At 43.2% G+C, this 25,026-nt stretch overlaps 1 protein-coding gene across 1 annotated transcript; it reads left to right on the plus strand.

The window, feature by feature from the left end:
- The first annotated feature begins 1,356 nt into the window (after positions 1-1,356).
- FNBP4 (formin binding protein 4) lies at positions 1,357-25,026 on the plus strand. Its single transcript, XM_075280700.1, has 17 exons — positions 1,357-1,511; positions 4,012-4,095; positions 4,314-4,444; positions 5,083-5,275; positions 6,143-6,287; positions 6,367-6,496; positions 8,681-9,004; positions 10,348-10,537; positions 14,551-14,669; positions 16,799-16,903; positions 16,989-17,122; positions 17,994-18,175; positions 19,772-20,067; positions 21,077-21,200; positions 21,298-21,554; positions 23,006-23,163; positions 24,030-25,026. The coding sequence occupies exons 1-17, from the start codon at positions 1,403-1,405 to the stop codon at positions 24,124-24,126; spliced, it is 2,778 nt and encodes a 925-aa protein (XP_075136801.1). The 5' UTR covers positions 1,357-1,402; the 3' UTR covers positions 24,127-25,026.

Genomic DNA, 25,026 nt, shown 5'->3' on the forward strand with positions numbered 1-25,026 from the left:
GTTCTGTCTGCAAGCCATGAATTACGGTCCTAGCCAGGGAGTGCCCAAAGGAAGGGTAGGAGGACAATGACCTGTAAAATAATTCCCGGGATAGCTCCTGGAGCGGGAATGGGAGTGAAGAGGGTGACTGGGGAAGGACCTAAAAGTCACCAAGTGACCGGCAGTCTGGGAAGGCAATCGTTCCAAAGATTCTACCACAGACTGCTTGAGGGTGGCAAGTCTGCCTATGGCCCAGGTACCAGAAGCCACACAGTTCAAGAGAAGGATCTGCCAGAGCTGGGCCAGGAGCGTCCTGATCTAGCTTAGATGCAAGGCAGTGAGAGTAGATGGGCTTAGCTTGACCACATGGCAAGTTTTTATTACAGAAGGTGCATGTATAAAACATGGCAGCTATAAAGGAAGCCAGGTGGTGAAAACATGGTGGAAGGGACCCTAAGGAAAAACAAAAGGGAGAACCGATGAAGCCATACTCTAAAAGGGGAGGGGAATAGGAGCTCTGCTATAATTCACAGTCTTCAGGAGTCACCCCTCGGTGGACCTCTCACGTGATAGTGAGGTGACTGGCATTCATGTTGCCAATGGGTGACCAGCGAGATGCAGCACACGCAGACTGGTGCAGCTAGTGGAGTGTACATCCTGAAGACATATTCTCCCCACCCCCTGAAGTAAATTTTAAGGGATGGTCAAAACCTTTAAAGGGATTATCCACTTTCTACAACTGGTGGCCTATCCTTTTATCTGTGGGGTCTGACACCTGGGAACCTCGCACATCACCAGTACATTTGCTGTACAAACTAGTGGCGAGTGTCTGTACTGAAGTGATGTTCTTTAGACTTCAAATCCTGAAAAGTCTGTTATTGCTAGCCTCACCTAAGGATCAATTGTATAAGCCATCAAGAGAAGAAAGTGGAAACCCCTTTAAGACAAAAACACTACACGTTTAGATAACATTTTTTAATTAAGAAATTTGAAAAAAACTAATATTCAGCTGTACCCTATAGAACAGAGGTCGGCAACTTCCGACACTCCAGCTGCTATGCAACTACGACTCTCAACATGCTCCATGTACTTCCACGGGAGTTCTAAGAACAGCAGAGCTACTAAGCATGCTGGGAGTTGTAGTTTTACAACAGCTGGTGTGCTGACGGTTTCTTGCCCCTGCTCTAGATCATAACGGTGCCCCGGACTCCTCTTCTGCCTCCCGGACTCCTCTTCTGCCTCCCGGACTCCTCTTCTGCCTCCCGGACTCATTACACATCCTTTAAGCTCTAAGGAGGAGCCGCTGGACACCATGTGACGTGAGTGGTCACGTGCTATTGCTTGGCAAGTCTTCCCTTTGTGTCGCGTTCGGATGTGACGTCATCTTTCTGCGCGCGCAGAGAGGCAACTTGTCTAGGATTTCATGGGTAAGAAGACGCGGGCGGCCTCGGGCCGGAGACCGATCCTACAACTCTCACCCCCCGGGCCACGGGCAGCCGCTGTACGGGAAGAGACAGGCTCTGGATCAGACGGTAAGGCGCTGGGCCCTCCGCTGGATTATGGCGTGTGGGTGGTGGTTTAGGCCATAACACGTCTCCAGCCTGTTTAGGGAGGTTCTGTGCTACATTAATAGGGAATGGTGGGGTCACTTCACTGACAACTGGAATGTGAGGGTCTGGTTGCTTCCCTAGTATGGAGTTACTGACTGTCATGGACGAAGGGACCGCAGAGACCCAATGCTCCTTCTAAGACCCTCTGACCTGCCATGTTATTGACTATAAGGACTCTTTCTTTATTTTTTTTTAAGCCATTTTCTTAATAGGAAACCATTTGCACGGCATCTACAACACGTAGTGGAATGTGCTTCCGGTTTTTATGCTTCTCTGTTCACTTCCAAAGCTGATTTCAGTTACATCATAAATTATTTACACTCCAGTTAGGTTGTCTTTGCTGAATACACCACTACACATGACCTGGGTAAGCTTTATTACTAACATATAAGTATTTTTTCTGGAGCCTAGAAGTTTACCTTTGCAGACAACAATGGGTTGTCAAAACTGTGAGTGCTGTCTTGATGTCAGACTCCTCTACTGCAGCCACATGTCCATTGAGGTGAGTGGCGTTAGTCATGGGTCCAAAAATTAGACTTCTGTGCTCTACAAATTTATTCATCAGGGCTTTGGGGCACCTGTGTATGTATTAGTAAGTAAGCTTATCCAGTGTAGGGAATGTACTATGTTAGTAATTGTTAGAGTTAAGTCCTCCATCTTTGTATTTTGGCAGCCATCTTATACTCTTTCACATATAAACTGATTTTTCTGTTTAAATCAAGGAGGCCCTTTGTTAGACTTTAAGGAATGTGATAATGAACGTTAATGCATAGGTTGCTAATCATTATCTCTCAAGGGCCTCATTTTGAGAAGATGCAGCTGACTTTGTATATCGCTTACCTCCTTTACATGATGTATGGACACATAACCGACAAAAGTATTAATTTTATGGTATCTGGGCACTTTGTCATATTTTATGGTTTATGAAGGTCAATTAGAGTTTGTATAGATAGAATCTATGTAGCTAATTGTTAATTAAGTTGGAACATGTCATCTTATCTCTTTTGCCATGATATACACATATAGACAGTCTGGGATGTTAGCTCACACATAAGTATTTCAAATCCTTCTTTGTTTCATGGGAAAGTCCATCCCAGTGTGGAAAATTATAATGAGCCTCAGCCAATAGCCATGTGCCAGGCTTGTCTTATATCTCTATAACCAATTATGTTGTACCTGATTAGAATAGCCAAGCCAGCTCTTTGTCTGTAATGTATTTAAACTACCTTTTTCTTATAATAAAGCAGAACTCTTTTGATACACTACCATCTTGTGTTTAATCAGTTCTCCAGGCTTAAAGAAAATGGCTGCAGGCCATCTAGGCCTGTTAATGAATCTAATTTGGAACTCTGCAACATACTCTTATGAGGACACTTTAATGTCCCTAACATAATCTATACTATTCCCCAGATTACGCTGTTAAGTATAGAAAAGTCTTTGTGACCTTACCAAACATTATAAACTGGTTTCTTTAGCATATTGCTTAAATAGATGACGCACAATCAAAACTCATTACCTCTCTGAAGTAGCTGTTTGTGGAGGTATATTTTGCTCTCTACCACTGTGTTCACTCTTTATGGAGCTGACATCTAGGCGAGTACAGTCCTCTTCATCAGTCTGGTGTTATCATACTTCCTGGCTGATGGTGTCATTTTCATCAGTCACTTAAAGTTTGAATGCAACAGTGGCAAACATTGACTGGCATTATGTTTGAATGGGGAATTTCGGACACATGTTTTTGCCATAACTGGAGATCCCCGCTGGTGAGACAATTACTACCTATCTTATGTTATTAATAGTTCCCTCACACACTAATGATTCCTACTTTGTGCTCCCTACACATAATGCCTCTTTTTTATGCTCAAACGATGAGATGGGAGATACCTGTTTGTTGGGCGTGTGACTGCCCAGTACCTCATCAATCACAAGAACAGAGTCATTGTTTGAACAGAGCAGTTGCATCAAATTCATGTTTTGGATAACTTCTGTGCTACTGTTGAATAGAAGCTGATTACAATGCTTGTTTTCCTCTTACAGCCCCATAGAATTACATGGAATGGCTGTATTCAGACAGCGAACCCTTGGGCATCTATTGATTAGATGGAACTATATTTGGATATATTGGGATATAGTTCTTTAAAACTTAGACTACAGAGCACCTTCTGTGCACATAGCATTAAAATCACACATGTTGATGAATGCCGTCATGTCAAGCTCTGGTAATTAGCTGCTTATGGGTAACAAGTGACCATGTTCTCCATCACTAGGCACAATTTATGTTTTGTGACTACATGTCATTGTGATGCTCTAGCCTAAGTCTTTTATTTGGCTCAGCAGACCATATATGTCAATGTGGTATCAAGTCAACTTAGTACACCAAATCCTGAATTCTTATGTAAATTGTGTATCTTTTTCCCCGCAGATGATGCAGAGACTCAGAAAGGACTGGGTCCTTCTGCTGCTGGGATGGGGACAGAACCGCAGGCTGCAGTAGTTAAACCTACAGGTAAATAATATTCTTAGGGTATAATCGCACACAGATTGATAGAAGAAATTTCTTTGACTGTCCCATTCATATGAATGAGTCTGTAATAAAGCTGTGCACAAGTTGAAGGAACTGCCCCATTCACACACATGGAATAGATTTTACACTTGCAGAAATAGTGTCCCAATGTCAGTACATGATGATTGTGAACTATAAATTGTATTTTTTTCCTTTCACAGGTGGACTGTGTCTGCTGGGAGCATATACAGACAGTGATGATGAGGATGGAGACACGACTGACAAACCTATAACCAATACAAAAGGAAACACATCTACAGACATTGACAGCACCTTGGCTAATTTCCTTGCGGTAAGGAGCGTGCATGCTACATAATAGGAGTTATAAGCAGTCATAGCTTTGAACTAGCTCTTAGCAATTCCTCTTGACTCCCCTTCAAACATGCACCAGGCCAGGTGTGCATTTATTTTTCAGTAGGGAGAGGGGTGTAGAGTTCTGCTTGATAATGGGATGTAGTAAATGATCTCAATGTTGAGTTGTTTACAGTGGGTATTCTTAGACATTTGAGACCACATTTGGACCTGCACCTATGGTGCTCCCTGGAAGTCTGTGGTCACTGTGAATATGGAGTTGACATGCTCTGCTATATTCAGGATTCCCATAGAAGTGAATGAAAAGAGCTGGACATGTGCAGCCACTTCTGTATTTATGTTGAGGGTCACAGTGGTAGTGCCCTCATCTTTTGGATATTGTAGTGCCTTGCCCTCTGCTTTGTGCAGTTTTAGAGCTTTGAATGGAATTAAGAATCTCATCAGAGCAAACAGATAAGGAAAAAATGAAGAATAAAATGCCTTTAAAAAAAAATTGTCACATTTTTCTATGTACATTTATTAAATTTTAATTTACTGCAAACAATGCTTAAGGCTAAGGATATATTGATTCTAGTTCATGGGCTTGTGACCTGTATGTTTTTTTTGTCTCTTCCATAGGAAATTGATGCTATTACTGCCCCTCCCCCTCCTGATACAAACATCATCTCAACGTCTACTATTCCTCCTCCAACTCCTCCAAAACCAGATCCAAAGGATTCTCATGGCTCAATGTCTACTGTGCACAATGGGTCAGATCATAATGCAGCTGGAAATATGTGGCATTATGACACTCAGTGTTCTTTGGCTGGAGGTAAGGAACTGTTTTTCTGCTGTTCGTTTACTTTCCCAAAGTTGTACGTATTCTTAGTGGTTTTCCCATAACAAATATTTATTGCCTATCCACAAGATAGGTAATAAATGTATGATCTCTGTGGGCCAGAATTCCACCAGTCAGGAGAGCTGGTGACCTTGTGTCCTGTATATGAATGGAGTTGAAGTTCGTATGTGTGACCACCACTTCCTTCACTTCTATGGGACTGACTAAAATAGCGACGTATATCACTCTGCTGGTTTTTTATAAGTTAATTGAGTGGTGGTAATGCATGGCCTTTATCTACTGTGTATAGGTGAAAAATGTTTGTTATAGGAAAAATCCTTAAAGGCTAAGGCCACACAGGTCGGGCCCACCATGGGTTTGACCACCGCAGACCTGCCTGTGGCAATTGCCAGCCAAAAATAGCTTGTTTTCATCACTGATTTGTGTCAGTTTCCAAGTGTGTGGCACGCTTTCATTCTTTGCATTGTGGTCGACAACTGCAGCTGAAGAGCAATAATTGATGTGCTGCAGGTTTTGGGGGGGGTTTGCAGTTTGTGGGTGGTATTTGTTTAAAGTCCACTATTCTGTTGCTGTACATTCCAGTTTATTCAACTAACAACTTTTCCTCTTTTTGTTATTGTAAGCATGTATAATCAGCCATACTTGCATGTTTGCTTTAATGTGGAGAGGGAGACATGCTGTTGCTATACCACTTCAACACCAGCTTACCTCCCATGCATACAAAGGTTGGGGCGTGTTGGATTGTACAATGCTAGCTCCTTATTTTGTTTTCAGTAGGTTTACCTGACATTAACATGTTTCAGCACATGGGTTAGTAAATTGTCCATACTTGTTTTTCAGTTGGAGTTGAGATGGGTGATTGGCAGGAAGTGTGGGATGAAAATACTGGTTGTTACTACTACTGGAATACTCACACCAATGAAGTCACCTGGGAGCTGCCTCCGTGCCTGGCTTCACAGGTACAAGGAGCACAAGGATACAACAGGTAAGGAGCTTGTATATTGCATTGTTATTCCTTTTGTTGCTTTGCTAATAGGTAGTAATAGATTATTCTTGACTTGCAGCATTGATGTTCCTGTGCTGTCAGGAACAGTTACTTTAGCTTCTGGGAAAGAATGTGAAGAAGAGGCTGCAGTATTGACAACAGTCTCTAATGTCAGCAGTGTGCCTGTGCTGAAGAGAGAACCAAAGAAGGTATGTTTACTTTTGGTAACATCTGTAAACTTTCGTATTATTTGCATATATTCACCTATAAATGGAAAATAGCCAATATGACATGTTGTATTATAGTCCCTTAACCCGTTCCCGTCATCTGCCGTACTAGAATGTTGGATGTCGGGTATTTAAACATGGCGGTCGCTCAGGAGCTGGGCGGCCGCCATAGCCACCAGGTGTCTGCTGCTTTAACCCCTCTGGCGCCTCGATCAAAGCTGGCTGAGGCACCGTTTTCCCGGCGGCGGGGGCGCTGACATTTTAACAGAGCAATCGCCGGCACCTGGAGCAAGCTCTGGGATCCCATTGTCATGACAGCGGGGAGCCTTGTGAAGGCTCCCTGGCCTGTCATTCAATGGATTCTATTCCAGGCTACTCTATGTAGCCTGCAATAGAATTGCTGGTTTTTTTGCAATGCATTGCATTAGGGATCAGACCCCCCTGGGGTTCAAGACCCCTATGAGGTGTAACAAATGCATAGAACACATATAAAGGTAGTTAAATACTGTATTTTCCGGACTATAAGGCACACATAAAATCCTACGATTTCCTCAGAAATCGAAAGTGCGCCTTATATATGGATAGAAGCGGCGGCACGCATGGAGTTAAGCGGCGGCCGCCGGCAAAGTCTGCGTGACGCTTCCATACATTGCAGTGGGAGCGTGCTATTCGAATAGTATTCGCTCATCTCTAACTTCAATTGTAAACTCCGTAACGGGTGAAAAAAAAAAAAGTTTGTGTTTTTTTCACTGTTTTGCCTCTGATAAAAATTTGAATAAAAAGTGATCAAAGCCATAGCAATTCCACAAAATGGTATAACTTTTTATTTTTTTTATTTTTTTTTTATGTAGAGTGTGAGCCCCGTACAGGGCTCACAATCTACATCTTTCACTATCAGTATGTCTTTGGAGCATGGGAGGAAATCCATGCAAACATGGAGAGAACATACAAACTCCTTGCAGATGATGTCTTGGCAGAATTCAAACCCAGGACTCCAGCGCTGAAAGACTGCAGTGCTAACCATTGATCCATCGTGTTGCCCCATAAAAGGTCCCACAAAAAAGGACACCCTATACAGCCCCATACATGGAAGTATAAAAAAAAAAGTTATGGGTGTCAGAATATGGCAACTTTTAGAAAATAAAATTTTGGCACAGTTTTGGATTTTTAAGGGGTTAAAATGTAAATAAAACTATATAAATTTGATATCCCCGTAATCATGCCGAAACATAGAATACAGATGACAGGTAATTTTGGCTGCACAGTGAACGCCATAAAAACGAAGCCCGTAAGAAAATCACAGGCGTGCACTTTTTCTTCAAATCCACCACATTCAGAATTTTTATTTCCAGCTTCCTAGTACAATGTACAGAATAATTAATGGCTGCATCATGAAGAACAATTTGTGGCTGTTTATGTGAAAAGGGCCCACACTGTCGATATGGAGTTCTTGGTATCATTGTAACAGTTATGGTGTAACATTGTCCGAAACAGCAAAAAAATTTTTATTGAAAGCACAATTGACATATTTTTAAATAAAATTTTTGCATAAAACAAAATTGTGATTTTTTTACCCAAATATGTTTTGGACTATTTTCTCTATAATTAGTATCGACGATCTGGGCCCTTTTCACCTAAACAGCCACATTTGTCCCGCAAACCTTAAGACCTCATATGGCTCTGGGAGCGGAAAAATGAAGTAGTTATGGGGTTTGGAAGGGGGGGGGTGCAAAAACTAAACTCGAAAAATGTCAAATTATGAATAAGATTGGCTGAGGGTTATCCTGTGAGTCCGTCGTTGTTGCTGAGAATGAGGAGCCCTAAATCCCTGTTCTCAAGTAAAAAACAGACAAGCAAGCAATAATCCTTCTCCATAGAGAGAAATGAGAAATAGCGGACTGCACTTATTTGGCTTTGTGGAGTAGAAATTACATATGCTCTGCCACCAAGAACAGGAATGTTGGACTTCCAGAGGTTGTACATCTAGCTAACATTCATGTCATGTGGCAGCCCTTTAGTATGAGTGTGGAGTTGGGACTTCATTCTTTTTTACGACTGCATTTAACCAGGAAAACCTATATGGCCTAAATTGAGGTTCCCTGTTGGAAAACATGTGGGTGATATTTTTTTTTGTGTGTGTTTGTCTGGTCTTTATCACTATTTTAGGAAGTTAATGAAGCCATTCAGGCCCTTTCCAATAAAGAGGAAGAGAAAGTCGGGGTGGCTGCATCGCTCCTGGCACCACTATTACCAGATGAGGTGAAAGAGGAAGAGGAGCGCTGGAGGAAGAAGGTCATCTGTAAAGAAGATATGGTGGAAGCTGCTTCTGAGGACGATGAGGACATGGCTGCCGTCTGTACTGATGGAGAGCCTGCAGTGGACAAACATGCCCAGGATGACATCTGCAGTACCGTCCAGTCTGGAGAGAGTGAAGAGGAGATAGAGGAGCAGGACACCTTGGAGCTGGAACGGGTCTTGGAGAGGAAAAGGGTTCGGGATCCATTCCTTTTTTTTTTTTTTTCCTCTCCTGACTTTGAGTGTTTTGTCCCCTTAAGAATAGTTTTTAAGATGGTTAAAACTTGAGATTTGTGCCTTATTTATTTTTTTGCACACAGAAAACTTGTTCCCTGATATAGAGGTACTGTAACAGGCACTTATAAAGGGGTTTTCTGGGACTATATTGTTCTGTTCTTAGGATAGTGTGAAATAACAATGGTACCACACTCTCTCATGTGGGACAGTGGTGCAGGCAAAAATGAGTTCTTCAACCCTCATTCTTAGGATAGATCATAATTATTAGATCATGTACAGCAGGGGTGCCCAATACGTCGATTGCGATCTACTGGTAGATCGCAAAGGACGTATGGGTCGATCGCGGGATGCAGGGATCCCCGGTGTCTGCTTGTTCACAGTGCAGGCTGAGAGTCATCTCCAGACACTGGTAGGCGGGGCTGTGAACAGACAGACAGCAGGGATCCCTGGGCGGCCACAGAACACCGCTGTCTCCTGCATTCACGATCTGCCCGGCCCCGCCCACATGCTCTGCCCTGCCCATAGACACGCCCACAATCCAGCCCGGTCACGCCCACAGACCCGGCCGCGCCCACAGGCTCACCCCGGTCCCGCCCTAGTAGATCTTTTGCCTTGGTCAGCTAATAAAGTAGCTCAGACGCTGAAAAAGTGTGAGCACCCCTGATGTACAGAGTCCAACACCTCCACTGATTCAAGAGATCAGTGATGTCACATTCATTGGTTAAGTGGCCATGTGGTTTTATTGAAATAAATAGGATTGATGTGAAATCTAGTGGCCACTATTCAATGTCCATTACTATGCTTAGAATGCTTTGGAGAGGCTACAATGCTAATTCATACGCCATGGCCGAGAGTTGTAAGGATCAGTCCTCTGTATCATGGTTCCAGAAACTACCATTGCTACATTGGCTTGGCATGATTTATAAGGAAGTAAGGAGGCCTCTGTGGAGGTTTCTAATATTTGAAATTTTCTAAGGAATCTTTAGTACATTCTTTAATCTATACTTTTGTGAAATATAACCAAGTAAATTTAAAGCTGAACTGTAATGCCACAAAATAGACAGGTGGGGTGCTATTTTGAGAAAGCAGGCTTTGCTTTGACTTTTTTTTTCGCCCTGGGGATACACCTTTTTGATGATGTGCCCTGCAGGTTCTGTACTAACCAGAGTTCTAAAAGTGATCATATGGGTTGTATTTCTTTGCTTGTTGATACAAACTACATTCTGATTTTCAGTGGTGTGAGACTTGTAGGATAGTTTCCTATTGGATAATTAGGCTGATTCCTCTTATTTCTCATATAGGCTGAACTGAGAGCACTTGAGGAGGGAGATGTGAGCATTTCCGGATCCAGTCCCCACTCAGATTTTAGTCAGTCTGATGAAGCCCAAAAGGCCAAACCTCTCTCCAGCAAGTGGAAAGTTTTTGTGCCTGTCGCCAGCCCTAGCTCAAGCCACGGTTCAAGCAAAACTGGGAGGGAAACGCCTGAAACTGGTGAGTGTGTTAAATCCAGTTAGAGGTGTGGAAGCTACTACCTATATCCACAGACAATAAACCCCCACTTTGGCTTATTTCACTGGGGGACACAGTATCGTGGGTATAGACCCGGCCACTAGTAGGCTGACACTTGAAGAATGTCGGCTCCACTTCATAGTCTATACCCTCTCACAGACAGTGTGCTAAGCCAGTTTAAACCTAGTGTCTGCAGGAGGCAACAGGACCTGGTCTTTCTGTCTTGCATCGTTTTTATATTTTATTTTCTTTCAGGTTCAGGGGGGTCTTCATCATGTATGCCGCACTAATCTTTACCCACCTGCAGGCACAGCGCTCTTCTAGAGCACCTCGCCGATCACCTAGTCTCCACTTGCCGCATTGGCACATGGATTGCTGGTGACCCCTCTCCCATGTGCAAGGTCCACCGAGCGGGTGACCCTGCGGCACCTGAAGACGCTGGACAGGTGAGTATTAGAAGAGAAGATGGATGAGTATATTTACCAAGTTTTATACATGCACACACTGTAACAAAAAGTTACCATGTGGACAGCCTTAGACTACCTGCACTCTGCCTTCCATCTCAGCCAGACAGGAGCCTCCTGGCCCCTCTCTTGCTTGTCTGACTACAGCTCATGGCTCCTCTCCAACAGGCGGAACTCTATCTCCCCCTGCTCGCTCTTTCTCCTGGGGATTCCACTGAATGCGACTTAGAGCATCAGCCAGGCGCATCTATATCCGTTGCTACGCTGGAGCTCATCCATGCGGTCACACTCTTTAGATCTCAGAGAACCCGGATGCAGCTTTTCACAATGAAGTCTCCATCCGCCACAGTCGTTGCCCTCCTCTGGTCTTTCCCAATCACAGGGCATTTAATCACATCTTGAAGGAACAATGAATTCACCTGGACATCCTCTGTCTACTACTAGGAAGTCAGATGTTCTCTTTCCCCTCCCAGACCAGTGTGTCGCCAAGTGGTCAGAGCCTCCTGCGGTAGACCCTGCAGTAGCTAGGCTTTCACAGGATACCATTCTGGCTTTAGAGGACTCCACCTCTCTCAGTGATACTTCAGACAAGATGGAGGATTCTCTTACCAAAACAGCTTTCTTATCGGCTGACTCTTCTCTGCATCCTTTCTTTGCTGCCTTTTGGGTCAGCAAGGCTTGCATATCCAGGGCCACATATTTCCAGGCAGGCTTCTCTGATGAAGCTTCCCTCCAAGACAACCAGCTGTTTGTCATTCAAATTCTGAACACTTCCAAGTACCTGTGCGATGACTCTTTCGAAGTGGCTCACTGTGGCTATCTGCCGTGCCGTTTGGATTCATTTGTGGAACATTGACGCCGCCTCCAAGAAGGTTGTGGTTGTGGTCGTTCCCTTTTCCCACCACAAACAGAGACGGCTTTTTGGCAAGTGCTTGGAGAAGCTTATCAACGAGGCCACAGGGGGTAAGAGTTCTCTTCTCCCCCATCAGCTATCTTCTTCCAGCTGTTCCCAGTTCTTTCACTCCTTTCGTGGCTCGACCTTTCTCTCCTAGAGCCCCTCTTTCAAGCCCTGGCCTGTCAGCCCTGGCAGTCCCACTCCAAGTGCTCTATGCCTTCCACTTCCAACACACTCGGTGCTTCTCAGGTGGAGGGACGACTGCTCTCCTTACGGGAAATCCGGCTTGTCGATGTCGCCTGGGTCCAGGAGGTGGTGTCAACCTTGAGTTATCAAGAAGCTCAAGACTGAGGGGGTTCCTGCCATTTTGGTGGCTCGGGATTGTCCCCGCCAGGTACGTGGATCTTATGTTCCTGCTGGCAGACGCTTCTTGGCCACTCCCCTGCAGGGAGACCTTCTGTCTCAAGGTTTGCTGTTCCACCCCACCTTACATCAGCTGTTTTTAACGACATGGCTGTTCTGAGGCATTGCGGGTTTTTGGAGCCTGGAAACCCCAGTCGGCCAAGATCTAACATCACACGTGGAAGGCTTACGCTTACTGGTGGGAGTAACTATTCGTTCTCTTTCTCTCTTCCCAGGATCCTATCTTTTCTCCAGTCTGGATCAAGGTCTTGGTCTTTTTCTTAAGGGTCAGGTTTCTGCCCTTTCTATTTTGTTTTCGAAGACTCTGGCCTTCCGACCTCAGGTGAAGACCTAATTCCAGGGTTTGGCACACTGCCCCCCCCCCCCCCCCCACCTTATCGACCACTCGTGGGATCTTAAGCTCTTCTTTGAGGTGCTTTAGGCTCCACTCTGTGAACCTTTGCATGAGATTCCACTTTGCCTTCTGTTCTGGAAGATCACTTTTCTAGTGTACATTACAGTCTCCCTTTCTGGTTCTCCACAGGGACAAGGTTGTCTTTCGTCCACCATAGTCTTTTCTGCCCAAGGTGGTTTCCTCTTTTCACAACAACAAGGATATAGCCTGGCCATCTTTCCGTCTGGACCCAAAGCATCCTGAAAGACATTCTCTTCACTGCCTGTATATTGTCCAGGTTTTTCTGGTCTATTTGTCTCTCACTGACCTTTTCCGTCATTTGGCCACTTTTTTTCATCCTCCTTGAGGGCCCTCTCAAGGACCTTTCTGCTTACATCTCCAGATGGATTTGGTCAGCCATCAAGGAGGCCTATAGGCTTAAGGGTAGAGTCCTGCCCTTCCGTGTGACGACTCGCTCCACTAATGCTGTCTGAGCTTCCGGGCTATTCCGCATCAGGCTTCTGCCATCTAGGTCTGCAAGGCTGCCACCTGGGCTTCCATCTACACTTTCACAAATTTTTGCAGGTCCATTCCGTGGCCTCTGCAGATGCCAGCTTGGGTTGTAAGATTCTACCAGTGGCTGTGTGTTAGGTTGTTTGCATAGCTGTGTATTTTCCACCCTCTGGGACCTCTTTAGGACATCCCATGGAGCTGTGTCCCCCAATGAAATAAGCAAGAAAATTGTATTTTTTTTTATTTTATTTTTTTTCTTGTACTTGCGGTAAATCCTTTTCTCATTGTATTCACTGGGGGTCACAGATCCCAACCTTTGTTTCTTACTGTTGTCCCTACCCGAGCTGTTCTTTACAGGTTAAGGACATGTTAGTGGTGGTTGGTTCTGTGTTCCTTCTTTGTTTTTGTGTCTCTCCTACTTCTTCAGTACAAACTGTTTTAATACGCTGTATTTGAGAGTATAGGTGAGGTGGAGCCCAGCTTTTCAGTCTCCTAGTGTCAGCCTTGTAGTGGTTGGGTCAATACTTATGGTGCTGGGTCCCCCAGTTAATACGAGAAAAGGATTTTACTGCGAGTATAAAAAAAAAAAATATTTTTTTTTTTTTCAATGTAATACAGTGCATAACCATGTAAAATTAATGCTACACTCACTCATTGGGTGCATTGTTCTGAATGGGTCACCTAGATGATCATGTGATTGGCAGACTGGTTTGCTGACTCAGACATGAGCTGGAAATCACTGATTTGTATATACGTTTGAGTGAGCATGACATCCATATACTACATAGTGACTTACAGCTAGTTTGTGAAGTGGTAGGTTGGAGGCTAAATAAAGTGATTGATGCACCTGGTGAGTCAAAGGGGTTATCCAGTTCCTAATACTGATGGCCTATCCATAGGATTGATCCGTGAGGGTGGGTAATGTTTACACACGTTGTAAATTTGTAAGTGTTGGTTTTGGTACGGCAAAGCTGCCCCATAGACTTCAAGACTTCGGATAGTCCATCAATAATCTCATTAATGTGGTGTTCACCGTACATTTTGATACTTTGTACTACAAGGCTAAGGAATTAAAAAAAACTTTTGCCGGGGCAATTTTTTATTTTGATCACTGGGTGTCAAAAATGCTTGAGTCTCCCTCTCTGACCACTTCTCTATTGACTTCTTTGAGACTGATGGAGTACTGTACTCTATCTCCATCAGTCACACAGAAGTGGTGGACTTGTGAGCACACATCTGCTGTTGTAGATATCTGCTAAAATTTTGTGGGGCAACCCTTTACACGCTGCCGGAAATTGTAGGTAACTTTGGGTTGTCATTTTCCTAGAAATGGGGGCTGAAGCTGCAGAGTGTCCCGTTCCTGCAAAGGAGCCCGAGAATGAAGGTGTAAAAATGAAGCTTCCTCCAAAACCTGCACAAGAAGAAGTAGAAGATGATGATCTGAAGGTAATGACAATCTGAAGGTTTGTTTAGTGTTTAAGGGTCTTTTCCGTGATGAACAGTATGTGCATTAGTTTATTTGGCAATGATAGGGGGTGACCCAAGGCAGAGAGCTGCAAAAGATGCATTAGTGTCAATGTTGTCATTTTTGTTTTTTCATTAATAGTTCTACACAAAGCAGATATATCAAATCTAACTTGTAGTAAACCTTCAGAATGCACATATATGTGAATGGGAGAGGTGAAGTATTGGAGGGTAAGGGTAAATGTTCAGAGGTGGTATTTTATAAAACTGATAGAGAAGAAAAAGAAGAACAACAAGAAAGGAAAGAAGAGAGAGAAAAGAATGGAACGGAGAGGAGAGGCATCTAGTAGTGTCAGAGTACACAGTGCCCGACCTGTCACACCTTATCCAAAAGCCTAGAGTAGTAATTTCTTCCATGAGTATCAGGTCTTATAAAATTTGTAATAGCTGTCAGTAATGGAAGAGGTAAAATTTTCCAATATGCTTTGTGTCCTTAGAGATCCAGAGGGACATAGATTGTGGGTTGGTCTGCTTCCATGGCAGTGTTATACGGGATTGTGCCACCATTTCCAGAAATCTCAACCAGGAACGCTTGTAGACTCTGAGAGGAATGTCACTGTTATGCAGGACCCAAGTGCTCTATTAGTGCCACTCACATGTCTGACTACTTTACAGACCTCATCCCAGAAAGGAGTTAAGGTTTGACATGTAGCAGTGTCCCTTCTTCCTCCTCCCCACACCTCTAGCACCGCAGAATGACCTTAGTGATCATGGTCTGTTGCATGGCGGGGAAACGCTACTAATGTAAGAGAAGTTTATGGCTCACTTCCTGATACTGAGAGCCGATTGCCTTTAAGTCAATTCAAATATGCGGTCTCTGTTCCAACAAAAATTCAACATTTAAGTCCAACTCCCATTTGAGCAGGAGTGGGGGAGGAGGTTGATAGGGGTCTGTTAGGTAAGAGTAAGCAATCGATAAGGTGTGTCACAAATGACCCATACCAGTGCATAGAAATTCGAAGGGTGTTGTAGTACGATATGTGGTCAGAGATGGCAGAGGGTATGCCATATGAATAGTGTGGGAGGACTACATTTCTGATGCAGAAGAAAATGGTGGCTGTACAGAGATTTCCACAGTAATCTCTGCTGATATACACATTTGAGAAACATTGGGGTAACCTAAACTGTATTGTTACATTATTCTCTGAAGGGGTTTCCTCTTTTTAGACATGTAGCTATGACCCTATTTCTTACAGATGTTCAACCCTGGCCTTGTGTTGAGGTTACAGGGCGAGGGTCTCCAATCTATGGATACTGTAAATGAAGAGGTAGCTCTGTATCCACAGCTCACACCATTAGTTTCTATGGAAGTTCCCAAACCAGCTAAACTTAACTTGGCTGTTTTTGGAATCCTGATACAAATGAATGGAGAGCAGCACATGTGCAGCCACCTCTCCACTTACAGTGGCTACAGGAAGGAGGCACCAGAACTAGGAGCGCAGCTGTAGGGGTTACAGTGCTATCAATCGCTACTAGATCATGGACCCTGAGGGGGGTCCAAAAAGATCTCTTTGCTACATAAGGATCATCAAAGTGGTATGTTTTATCTATGAGAGATGCTTAACATGGAAGCCACTCTGGAAAGGGTAAAAGTATGAAATTAACCAGTTTTCACATAAGTCCTTTAGAAAACCCTTTTGGTAAGATGGGAGAAACTGAATTCAGCCCTCATTACTTTTCCTGACTGCAGAGAGAGGAATGAATTGAGATGTGTCTGTGTAACATACATGTGGGCAGGTCTGCCTGAGCTGTTTGCTTGCTGCTTTTTCAATGTGGCTTCGTGTACCTCCCTTTGTTACGCCCCTATGCCACTAAGGCTACATGGCAACTCCTGTTTAGTATTCTTGCCTAGGTGTATGTTGTAGCTAGTCACAAAAAAAACCCACAGTTTTTCTTCTGTTAATGAAGAAGTTGCTGGGGAACATGGAAATATTCAGTTGTGTGTTAAGTTGCTGCATAGCCACAGCCTAATAGAGAGTGCCATGGCTTTGCAAGACAGTTGTGGAAGGGCCCTTTCTATTCTATTTTTTGCTTAGAATTTTTTTTCCCAGTTCCAGATTGGAGAACTCGCTAACAGCCTGATAAATAAATTGGAATTTTTGGGAATCAGCCGGCAGAATGTGTCCAATTTCCATGTACTACTATTTCAAACTGAGGTAAGTATTTTTGTAGCATTGCATTTTTCATTATAGACTTTATTTTTTTATTGAACACTGCTGTTTTTTTTTTTTTTCTTCCCAGACTCGAATCTCAGATTGGCGAGAAGGCGCTCTCAGCGGGAGTTACTTGAAACGCAAACTTCAAGACGCATCAGAACAAATAAAACAATATGAAATTAACGCCACTCCTAAAGGCTGGTCCTGCCACTGGGACAGGTACGAATCTTCCCCAATTTTCACCTTTCACATCTCAAACATGACTTGTGACTTCACCACCTGACCTCGTGACCTCATCTGTCTGGAGACTGTGAACGCGGCTGAAATGTAGTTTCTGGGGCCTGCAAATTGGAAAAACTTAAGTTATATAAGTGTATGCATAGTGTTCATGTAAGGAGGTTCCTGATTGGACGAAAAGTTGGTTAGAACTTCACTCAAAGTGCTGAGTTTGCACTGCTCTGGGGGTAATAGGGGGAAGCGCATGCGAGAGCTCTGTGACCCTTACAGGATTTCTGGAACCCTTCATTTCCCTGTGTAACATCGGTGAAGTTTCCACAAGCTTCATGGTGCCAAGTGTCAGCGAAGAACAGGATTCTGTCTCTCGTGACGCAGGTCAGACCGAATTATTTTTTTACATTTGTTTTGTTTTTTGTTTTTGTTTCTTACTTTGATTTTGTATTTTATGCTTATTGAAGATCTTTGCTCTTTATCTTTCAGCTCTAAGAAAATATACACAATTACCTAGTTTGTCTCAATGAGTGGAGCTAATAGCGGATGTCATATATTTCAGCTTGACATTCCCAAAGTGATGCTTGCCTCTTCTCCAGTGTTTAATAAATCCCCCCCACCCATTTTCTGTACTCTTGAATTGGTTACCAACTAAGTCTTGCCCTTTTAATTTGCAAAGTTTGCTAACATTCCCTGCAAGCAGATGCCATCCTCGTCATGGATGGAGTTTTCATTCTTGTGAATCTATTTGTTGGGTTCTCCCTCCTGTCCGCTGGATGCAGCCACAGGGGAAGGGACCTAATGAGGATAAAGATGCACAGAAGGCAGAAACTTAAAATCTTTCTCTGTTTTTGTGATTCAGGGATCATAGACGTTATTTCTATGTTAATGAAATCTCAGGAGAGTCGCAGTGGGAGTTCCCTGATGTAGAAGAGGAGGAGTCGGCACCCAAAAATAAATCCGAAGCAGCCTCTAAACTGGCTGAAAAGGACAAAATCCCAGGTGCCCCAGCTCTTCCTCCTGATCCACCAGCATCTTTACCAGGTAATTTGTGTTAATAAATTATATCACAACTTTATGTAACTCTTATTCCTGTCTGCCCCATTCTTGTTGGGTGATGGCTGTATTATACAGCTGACATTTGGATCTGGAGTTACAGAATAATGCAATACTGTAAGGCAAAGGTCTGTGTGTATAAGTGATTGAAGGATTCCAAGTTCAAGTCTCCACCTAGAACTTGGTGAGAAGTGTTTGTATGGCACTGACCCCCCCTCCCCCTGTAGTCAAATGGGTTTTTTAAACAGGTTAGCTAAATGATGGTCAAAGAAAGAGAATAATCTCACTAGAATATAATACTTTTTGATGACATATCGAGCTTTCGGGACTACTAGGTCCCTTCATCAGGATGCTATAACACAGGAATGGAGTGTTAGATGCAAAACAGAACATGTAAATTAACAGTTTAAAAAAACATATCAGTTCACAGGAAAGTTCTCTGGGTTTATTGCTTCTTTTGATCAGTGACATGGTGTCTAGTTGTTGTAAAACGTCATAAAACCCTGGGCCTGATTTAATCCCCTTTGGAGAGTGTTGAAGGTCGTCATGAGCTTAATCTCCCATATGTGGTGATTCTTTCTGTTTCTGAAATTTCCTCTTAGTATCAGGATCTTCATATTATTGGTCATATTATGATTTTCATTGCAGAAGTGTTTTGGCACAGGGAGGTCCATTCTCTGCTCTCTAATCGTATGTCTGTGTGAGTTCATCCTCATCCTCAGTGACTGTCCCGTCTCACCTACATACAGGCCCCCAGGACACTTGGCGCACATTATTAAATACACCACATTAGGTGTGCCGCAGGTGAAGTTACCTAGGATCTTGTAGTGTTGATCAGAGGACGGGATCTTTATTTTATCCGTGGTCAGTATGTGCGGGCAGGTTTTGCATCTTTTCTGTCCACATGGAAATGTTCCTTTGTTAGTTGGAGGTGACAGTGAGCTGCTAATAATCATATTCCTGAGGTTTGGTAGCTGTCTTAGCCATTAAAAAAGGTATCAACTACCGAGGACTTCTCTCAAATAAAAAATTTCATTTCATATCTACTGGCTAACACGGTACAGGGATATTTTTTCTTATATAGAATATAATAAAATTAATAAGGGTATAATAAATGGAAAGAGATACTTGGCTGTGATTACAAATGATAGCTCACTTTATGGGGTTAGGGTTAGCCCCTTTGTATATCGTGCACCCATCATTCGATAACTTTCAGAGGTTCGTGGCATCTATTTAATGATCCATACCAAGACTACCAAACAATAGCCCCTACAGTTTTTATAGTACTTTCGGGAGGGGGGCTGAGTAGTCAGCTTATAACATGACCGTTTATGATACAAAGACAAAAAACAAGAACAGCACCGAGCTGTATATGGTGAATTGTAGAATGCCCAAAACGCGTTGTGTTGTTTGAACCTTAATAAAGTGGTTACATTTTATCGGGTGAAGCGTTGTATTCTTTTCTATGGTCCCTTAGCTTTCCTATCTACACCACTGGTGATTGGATCTTTTAGTTGCTGAAACATTAATACCTGTTTAATCGTATGAATTTGGATTATGTAAATTGTGTTTATTCTTTTACAGATCCCGCCTCTACTAAGCTTTCAGTTGCCGCTAATGTGCCAGTTTCTCAGTACTGGGGGTTTGTGCAGCCACCTCTGCCTTTAGAAGCACCTCTTCCACCACCACCACCTCCACCTGAGTCACCCCCTCCTCCACCTCCCCCACCTCCCCCTTCCTCACCACCCCCCACCCCCCCAATGGAGGATGGTGAAATAGAAGAGGTTGAAATGGAAGAAGATGATGGTGAAGAACCCCCTGTTCCAGGAACAGAAGCTATGCTTGTAAAAAGTGTGAATTCTGAGGTCCCAGAAGCTAAGGTAAGAGGGCAAAAAGAACCCTAAACACCAAAAAAGTGCAAAACAAACTTAAAGGGATTCTAGCATTAGAATCTAGAGATGAACGAATAGTATTCAATCGAATAGTAGTATTCGATCGACTACCTCCCCTGCATAGTTGTTGGTATACTCGGTTGAATACCATGCAGTAAAAATTCGATTCCCCTCCCGCCTTCCCTGGAGCTTTTTTTTTTTTTTTAAACACCAATAACTATGCAGGGGAGGTATTCAATCGAACGCTACTCGCTCATCTCTATTAGAATCCCTTTTTTAACTAAGTACATGTCGGAATAGCCTTAAGAAAAGCTATTCTTCTCCTACTTTTCCTTTTCTGATCCATGCCGTCGTTCCTCAGAAATTTCTGTGCTGTCCTAAAACTCTGCAGCGACGCCTCTGTCATCTTTTCCCGACTGCCTCTTCGCTGGGTCATCTGTTGCATCTTCAGCCAAAAGTGGCAACTGCACATGTCCATCGGCCATTTTCCTGTGGCCTCTTACACACAAGCGCCTGTTCGGCCACAGGAAAATGGCCGACAGACATGCACTATCGACACTTTTGGATGAAGATGTGGCCGATGACCCGGTAAAGTAGCGATCTGGAGAAGAAGACAGAGGTGTCGCTGGAGAGTTTTCGGACAGCACAGTGGCAGAGCTGCGATACAAAGCACAGTTGCTGTACAAATGTATGACTTTGTGCTTGTTAAGTACTGAAATAGCTAATCCGTGTGCTGTGTTGGACCCCTGACTATCTTTATTTGATGGCTTTTCCTAAGAATAGGTTATCAATTATTTACTCTGGAAGACTCATTTTAAAATCCAGAAATATGTCCTGTAATATGTCTGGCTGCAAGACAACGGGCCGCAGCAGGAGTCTCCATTATTTGCACTGGCTGCAGTAGAGCCTCACTTGCTTTATCTTTATTCAACCAAAGATAGAGCAGATGATCATCTTGTTTCTCATCCATCATACACATTTCTCATTTGTATTTTAGGTAAAATCAGAACCATCTATATCAGGAAAAACCACCAAGCGTAAGGCCACAGATGTTTACGGAGAGCAGTCTGTGACTATCGGAAGTTGTCCAGTTCTCTACACTCAGCAGTCCATCCCTGCAGGTCTGACGTTGTGTACAGGTCATATAGGATAGTATGTATAAGGTTTAGTACTGACTAGTTGTCCAGTTTTAACACTTTGAATTTACTGTCATTCCAGCTCCTGTAATGGCTGCCATGAGCATCCCTGCCAATTACATGGGACTTCCACTACAAGTCCCTTCTCCAGTTGTGATAAGCAGCCTAGACTATACCATTCCAAGCACCAACATAGTGCCCACCATCCAGCATGCATTGACCCATACGTCCTTGCCCACTTCTACAGTTCCAGAACAGCAAGTTTCATCATCACAAATACAAGCACCTCCAAGCAAACCTCCACCTATCGAGAAGTCAAAAAAGAATAAAAAACTGAAGGTAATTCTAATGGTTGGTACATTTAATTCTTAAATACTGGCCTGATGATTAGCTGGTAAAGCCTACGCTGGGTATAATAAGATAGATCTGTGGCAGGGGAAATATAGTATTATATGTAGCCAGCTCATTAAAGTGTGATTTTTATATACCACTGGAAAGCCGACCGTGCGCTGAATACAGTATGTGTCAGAAGGGCATTAACTCCTAACTCAACGTCACTGCTATGGCTGTGAGGAACGTCCCTTCATGACTACTCATCAATAGACTTGTACTGGGGGGGAGGGGGGTGTTCCTGACAGCTGAGCAGCATATTTTTTTTATGCATGTATTTTATTATATGTGTTTCTGGCCCATCGCATGGTATATGACCTGTTCTTTTTCTTTTGCCCCAGCTACGCGCCCTCCCCCCCCCAACACACACATGGTATATGACCACCTTCTTCTTCCTTGCTCCGCCCCCCACAGTTTATCACCCTCCTTTTATCACTCACACAGAGTATATGATGTGTGTCGTCCCCCCCTTTTACATAGAGTAGCGGGCAGTAATTTTTACTCGGCTGTCCATGCACTTGTCCTGGCTGCCCTGTGCCGTCACCTCCAGGGTGCGCTGTAGCCGAAACTGAAGTATTTCAGCAGCGTCCTGACGTTTTTTGTGGTGTGACATAAGTTATTGTCGCCTAAAAGAGGCAGTGGAATTTGGCCAGGACAGGAGCATGGACAGATGAGTAAAAACTATTGGCAGCTGTTTATGACAATAACACACAAAGTAGCTGATGATGTGTGTCGCCCAAAATGTCTTGGCGTTTCGGTTTTGACCTGCATGGTTTGCCCTCAGTGCTCTATAGCACCCTTATACTCTAATAGAGCAAATGAATTGTTTTTGTCTTCATGAGTCAACCTCTTTACATGGGTGATGACAGGGGATGAGCATGCTAGGTCATAATTCTACCTGGATAGTTTACAAGGCACTTCTTTCTAACCCTTTGTATGCCACATTGCTGATTGACAGCAGGGAATCCATGTGATGAAGAGCCATATCTAAAATGGATCTACAGCTCTGGCTTCCTTTAAAGGGCTCCACGGCTGTCTAATCATATTTCTTGTTGCTAGGACATATTTGACTAGAAGACTGACCATTTTAGGGCACAATATGGATAATGTAACTCAATTGAACTTTATAACAATTAGTTTTAGGGGTTATCCTGAAAATTATCTTGCACACTGTCCTCAAGATAGGTCTAAAATGTATGATCATTGTGACCACCACAGATCCTGAGAACAGAAGTTCTAAGGTCCCCCATGCCAACTCACACATGTCTTCTTCCATATTGCTCAGTGTCTATGGGGTTTGCAGACTCTGCAAGGAATTCAAAGGATTATTTGATAAAGTGCAAGTTGTTTGAGAGCCCCTCATGTTACCTCTGTCTTTTTAATGCTTTCATTACTTGTAGGTGAAGAAGAGTAAGGTGAAAATGCCCTCCCTGGTGCAGAAGTGGCAGAACATTCAGAAGGAATTGGATGAGGAGGACAACTCCAGCTCCAGTGATGAAGATCGCAGTGTCCTGAACCAAAAGCGCATCGAGGAATGGAAGCTGCAGCAGTTATCCAGGTATGTTAGCATTACTAATGTAAACTGGCTGAACGTGGTCATCATGGAGGCTTTCCTGATACAAATGACTTATTGTGTACATTTGGAAGCTGTTAAGTATGTAGTAGCCATTTGTTACTGTAGAATATCACAGCAGTAGATGTTTCACAAGAGAATTTTGTTGTAGAATTATACAATACATAAAATATAAAAATTGAGTCTCAGTAGTTGATACCTTTTTTTATTGGCTTACCAAAATGATGACAGATTGCAAGTTTTCGAGGCTGCTTAGGCCCCTTCATCAGGCTTGGTTTGAACACAATTTCTGAAGGATGCATATTTATGCAAATAAGGGGACACACAGGAATAGAATGTTGGGTGGGAGAGTAGATGGTAATTAGTACTCCTATATATTCCTATGTAATTAGGATTCCTATGTGTCTCCTTTTTTGCATAAATATGCATCCTTCAGAAATTGTGTTTAAACGAAGCCTGACGAAGGGGCCTAAGCAGCCTCGAAGACTCTCAATTTTTATATTTCATATCCACTGGCTAACATGGTACTAAGATATATTTTTCCTTATACGATTCATAAAGTGTGAGAGGTGACTACGTCTGTTTTTGACGTTTCAGTCAACAGTGGCCTTTTTCAGGCATATGTGAAGCGATGCATAGCACCAAGAGGGATGACAGAATGTAGTCGCCCTTTGTTCTTACAGTTACAATGAGGATTGTCAGTGTCGGCGGCATGCTGGAACAGCTGATGCTAACTTAATCATACGTTGTAATATATTATGTTTTAGACCGTAGTACTTTATGATCCTCTGCCATGGGCCTGTATATTCAGATGAATTTCATTTAACCAATGACTCCCACTCCTATTTTAGTGGCATGGCAGAGAAGAATGCAAACTTTGAAGCCCTTCCTGAAGATTGGAGAGAGAGATTAAAGAGGAGGAAAATGGCTTCCAGCACAACCACCTGACCCCCACTTTATATTTTGGACACTTGACACAAATGATACTGTAAAAAAAAAACAAAAAAAAAAAAAAAAACTACTTTTCATTCACCATGGTGTACTTGTGTTCCTTTTTAGGAATGATGGCTTTAGTTAGTTCCCCAGATCATATGTTTCTTGTGACCTTCACAAGCCTCACTGCCTTTGCATTTTGTCCAAGACCAGGACTTGTCATTTGTGTCCTTTCTTTCCCCATGATAATATACATTCCTAAATTTTTTCAGCCCCTTCCCCAAATCTTTGTCATTTGAAGACAGCCATGGAGTCTCTATAATACAGTTTTCAGCCTGTGGCTCTCCAGGTGTTCCAAAATTACAACTCCCAGCATGCCCTGACTGTTGAAGGCTGTCTGGACATGCTGGGAGTTTTAGTTCCAATAGCTGAAGAGCCACAGGATCATTGTCCTGTTTTAGTACATCATGCACAGGTTTAGGCTGAAGCAATTCCAGGTTACTTACAAGGATTAGACCATGGACTTCTGCAGAAGGAAAGCACAAACATGAAATCCACCAGCAGGTCAGGAGATGATCAGGCCTGTTGTACTCTGAAAATAACTGCATCACCTTGTCCATAGGAAATTGCAGCCCAGTCACCTATACACAGTCAAAAGAAGTTGTTGCTGGGTTTTTTTTGTTTTTTTTTGTTTTTTTTTCATGAAGGTGACTGGTCTGGGGCCTGATGTGGATTTTGATAGGGAGCTATTTATTTGAAAAATCAGCGCCTCATGCATCATCATATGTAAATACATGTACAATATAGTCTGGATTGAAGGCACCATGAGGAAGTAAACTGTGTTTTAAAGTCTTCATACCCCCCCCCCCCCCTTCCCCTGTTCTGTAAATGCTGTAAATAGTAATAAAATGCATT

Source organism: Leptodactylus fuscus, chromosome 7 (assembly GCF_031893055.1).
Source record: "Leptodactylus fuscus isolate aLepFus1 chromosome 7, aLepFus1.hap2, whole genome shotgun sequence".
Taxonomy (NCBI): domain Eukaryota; kingdom Metazoa; phylum Chordata; class Amphibia; order Anura; family Leptodactylidae; genus Leptodactylus; species Leptodactylus fuscus.

Bases quoted from the DNA above. Each gene is read 5' to 3' on its own strand.
- FNBP4 (XM_075280700.1), top strand. From the start codon at position 1,403: ATGGGTAAGAAGACGCGGGCGGCCTCGGGCCGGAGACCGATCCTACAA. The intron at 4,445-5,082 runs GTAAGGAGCGTG...TCTCTTCCATAG, and splicing joins CCTTGGCTAATTTCCTTGCG to GAAATTGATGCTATTACTGC. The intron at 17,123-17,993 runs GTACGAATCTTC...TTTGTGATTCAG, and splicing joins TGGTCCTGCCACTGGGACAG to GGATCATAGACGTTATTTCT.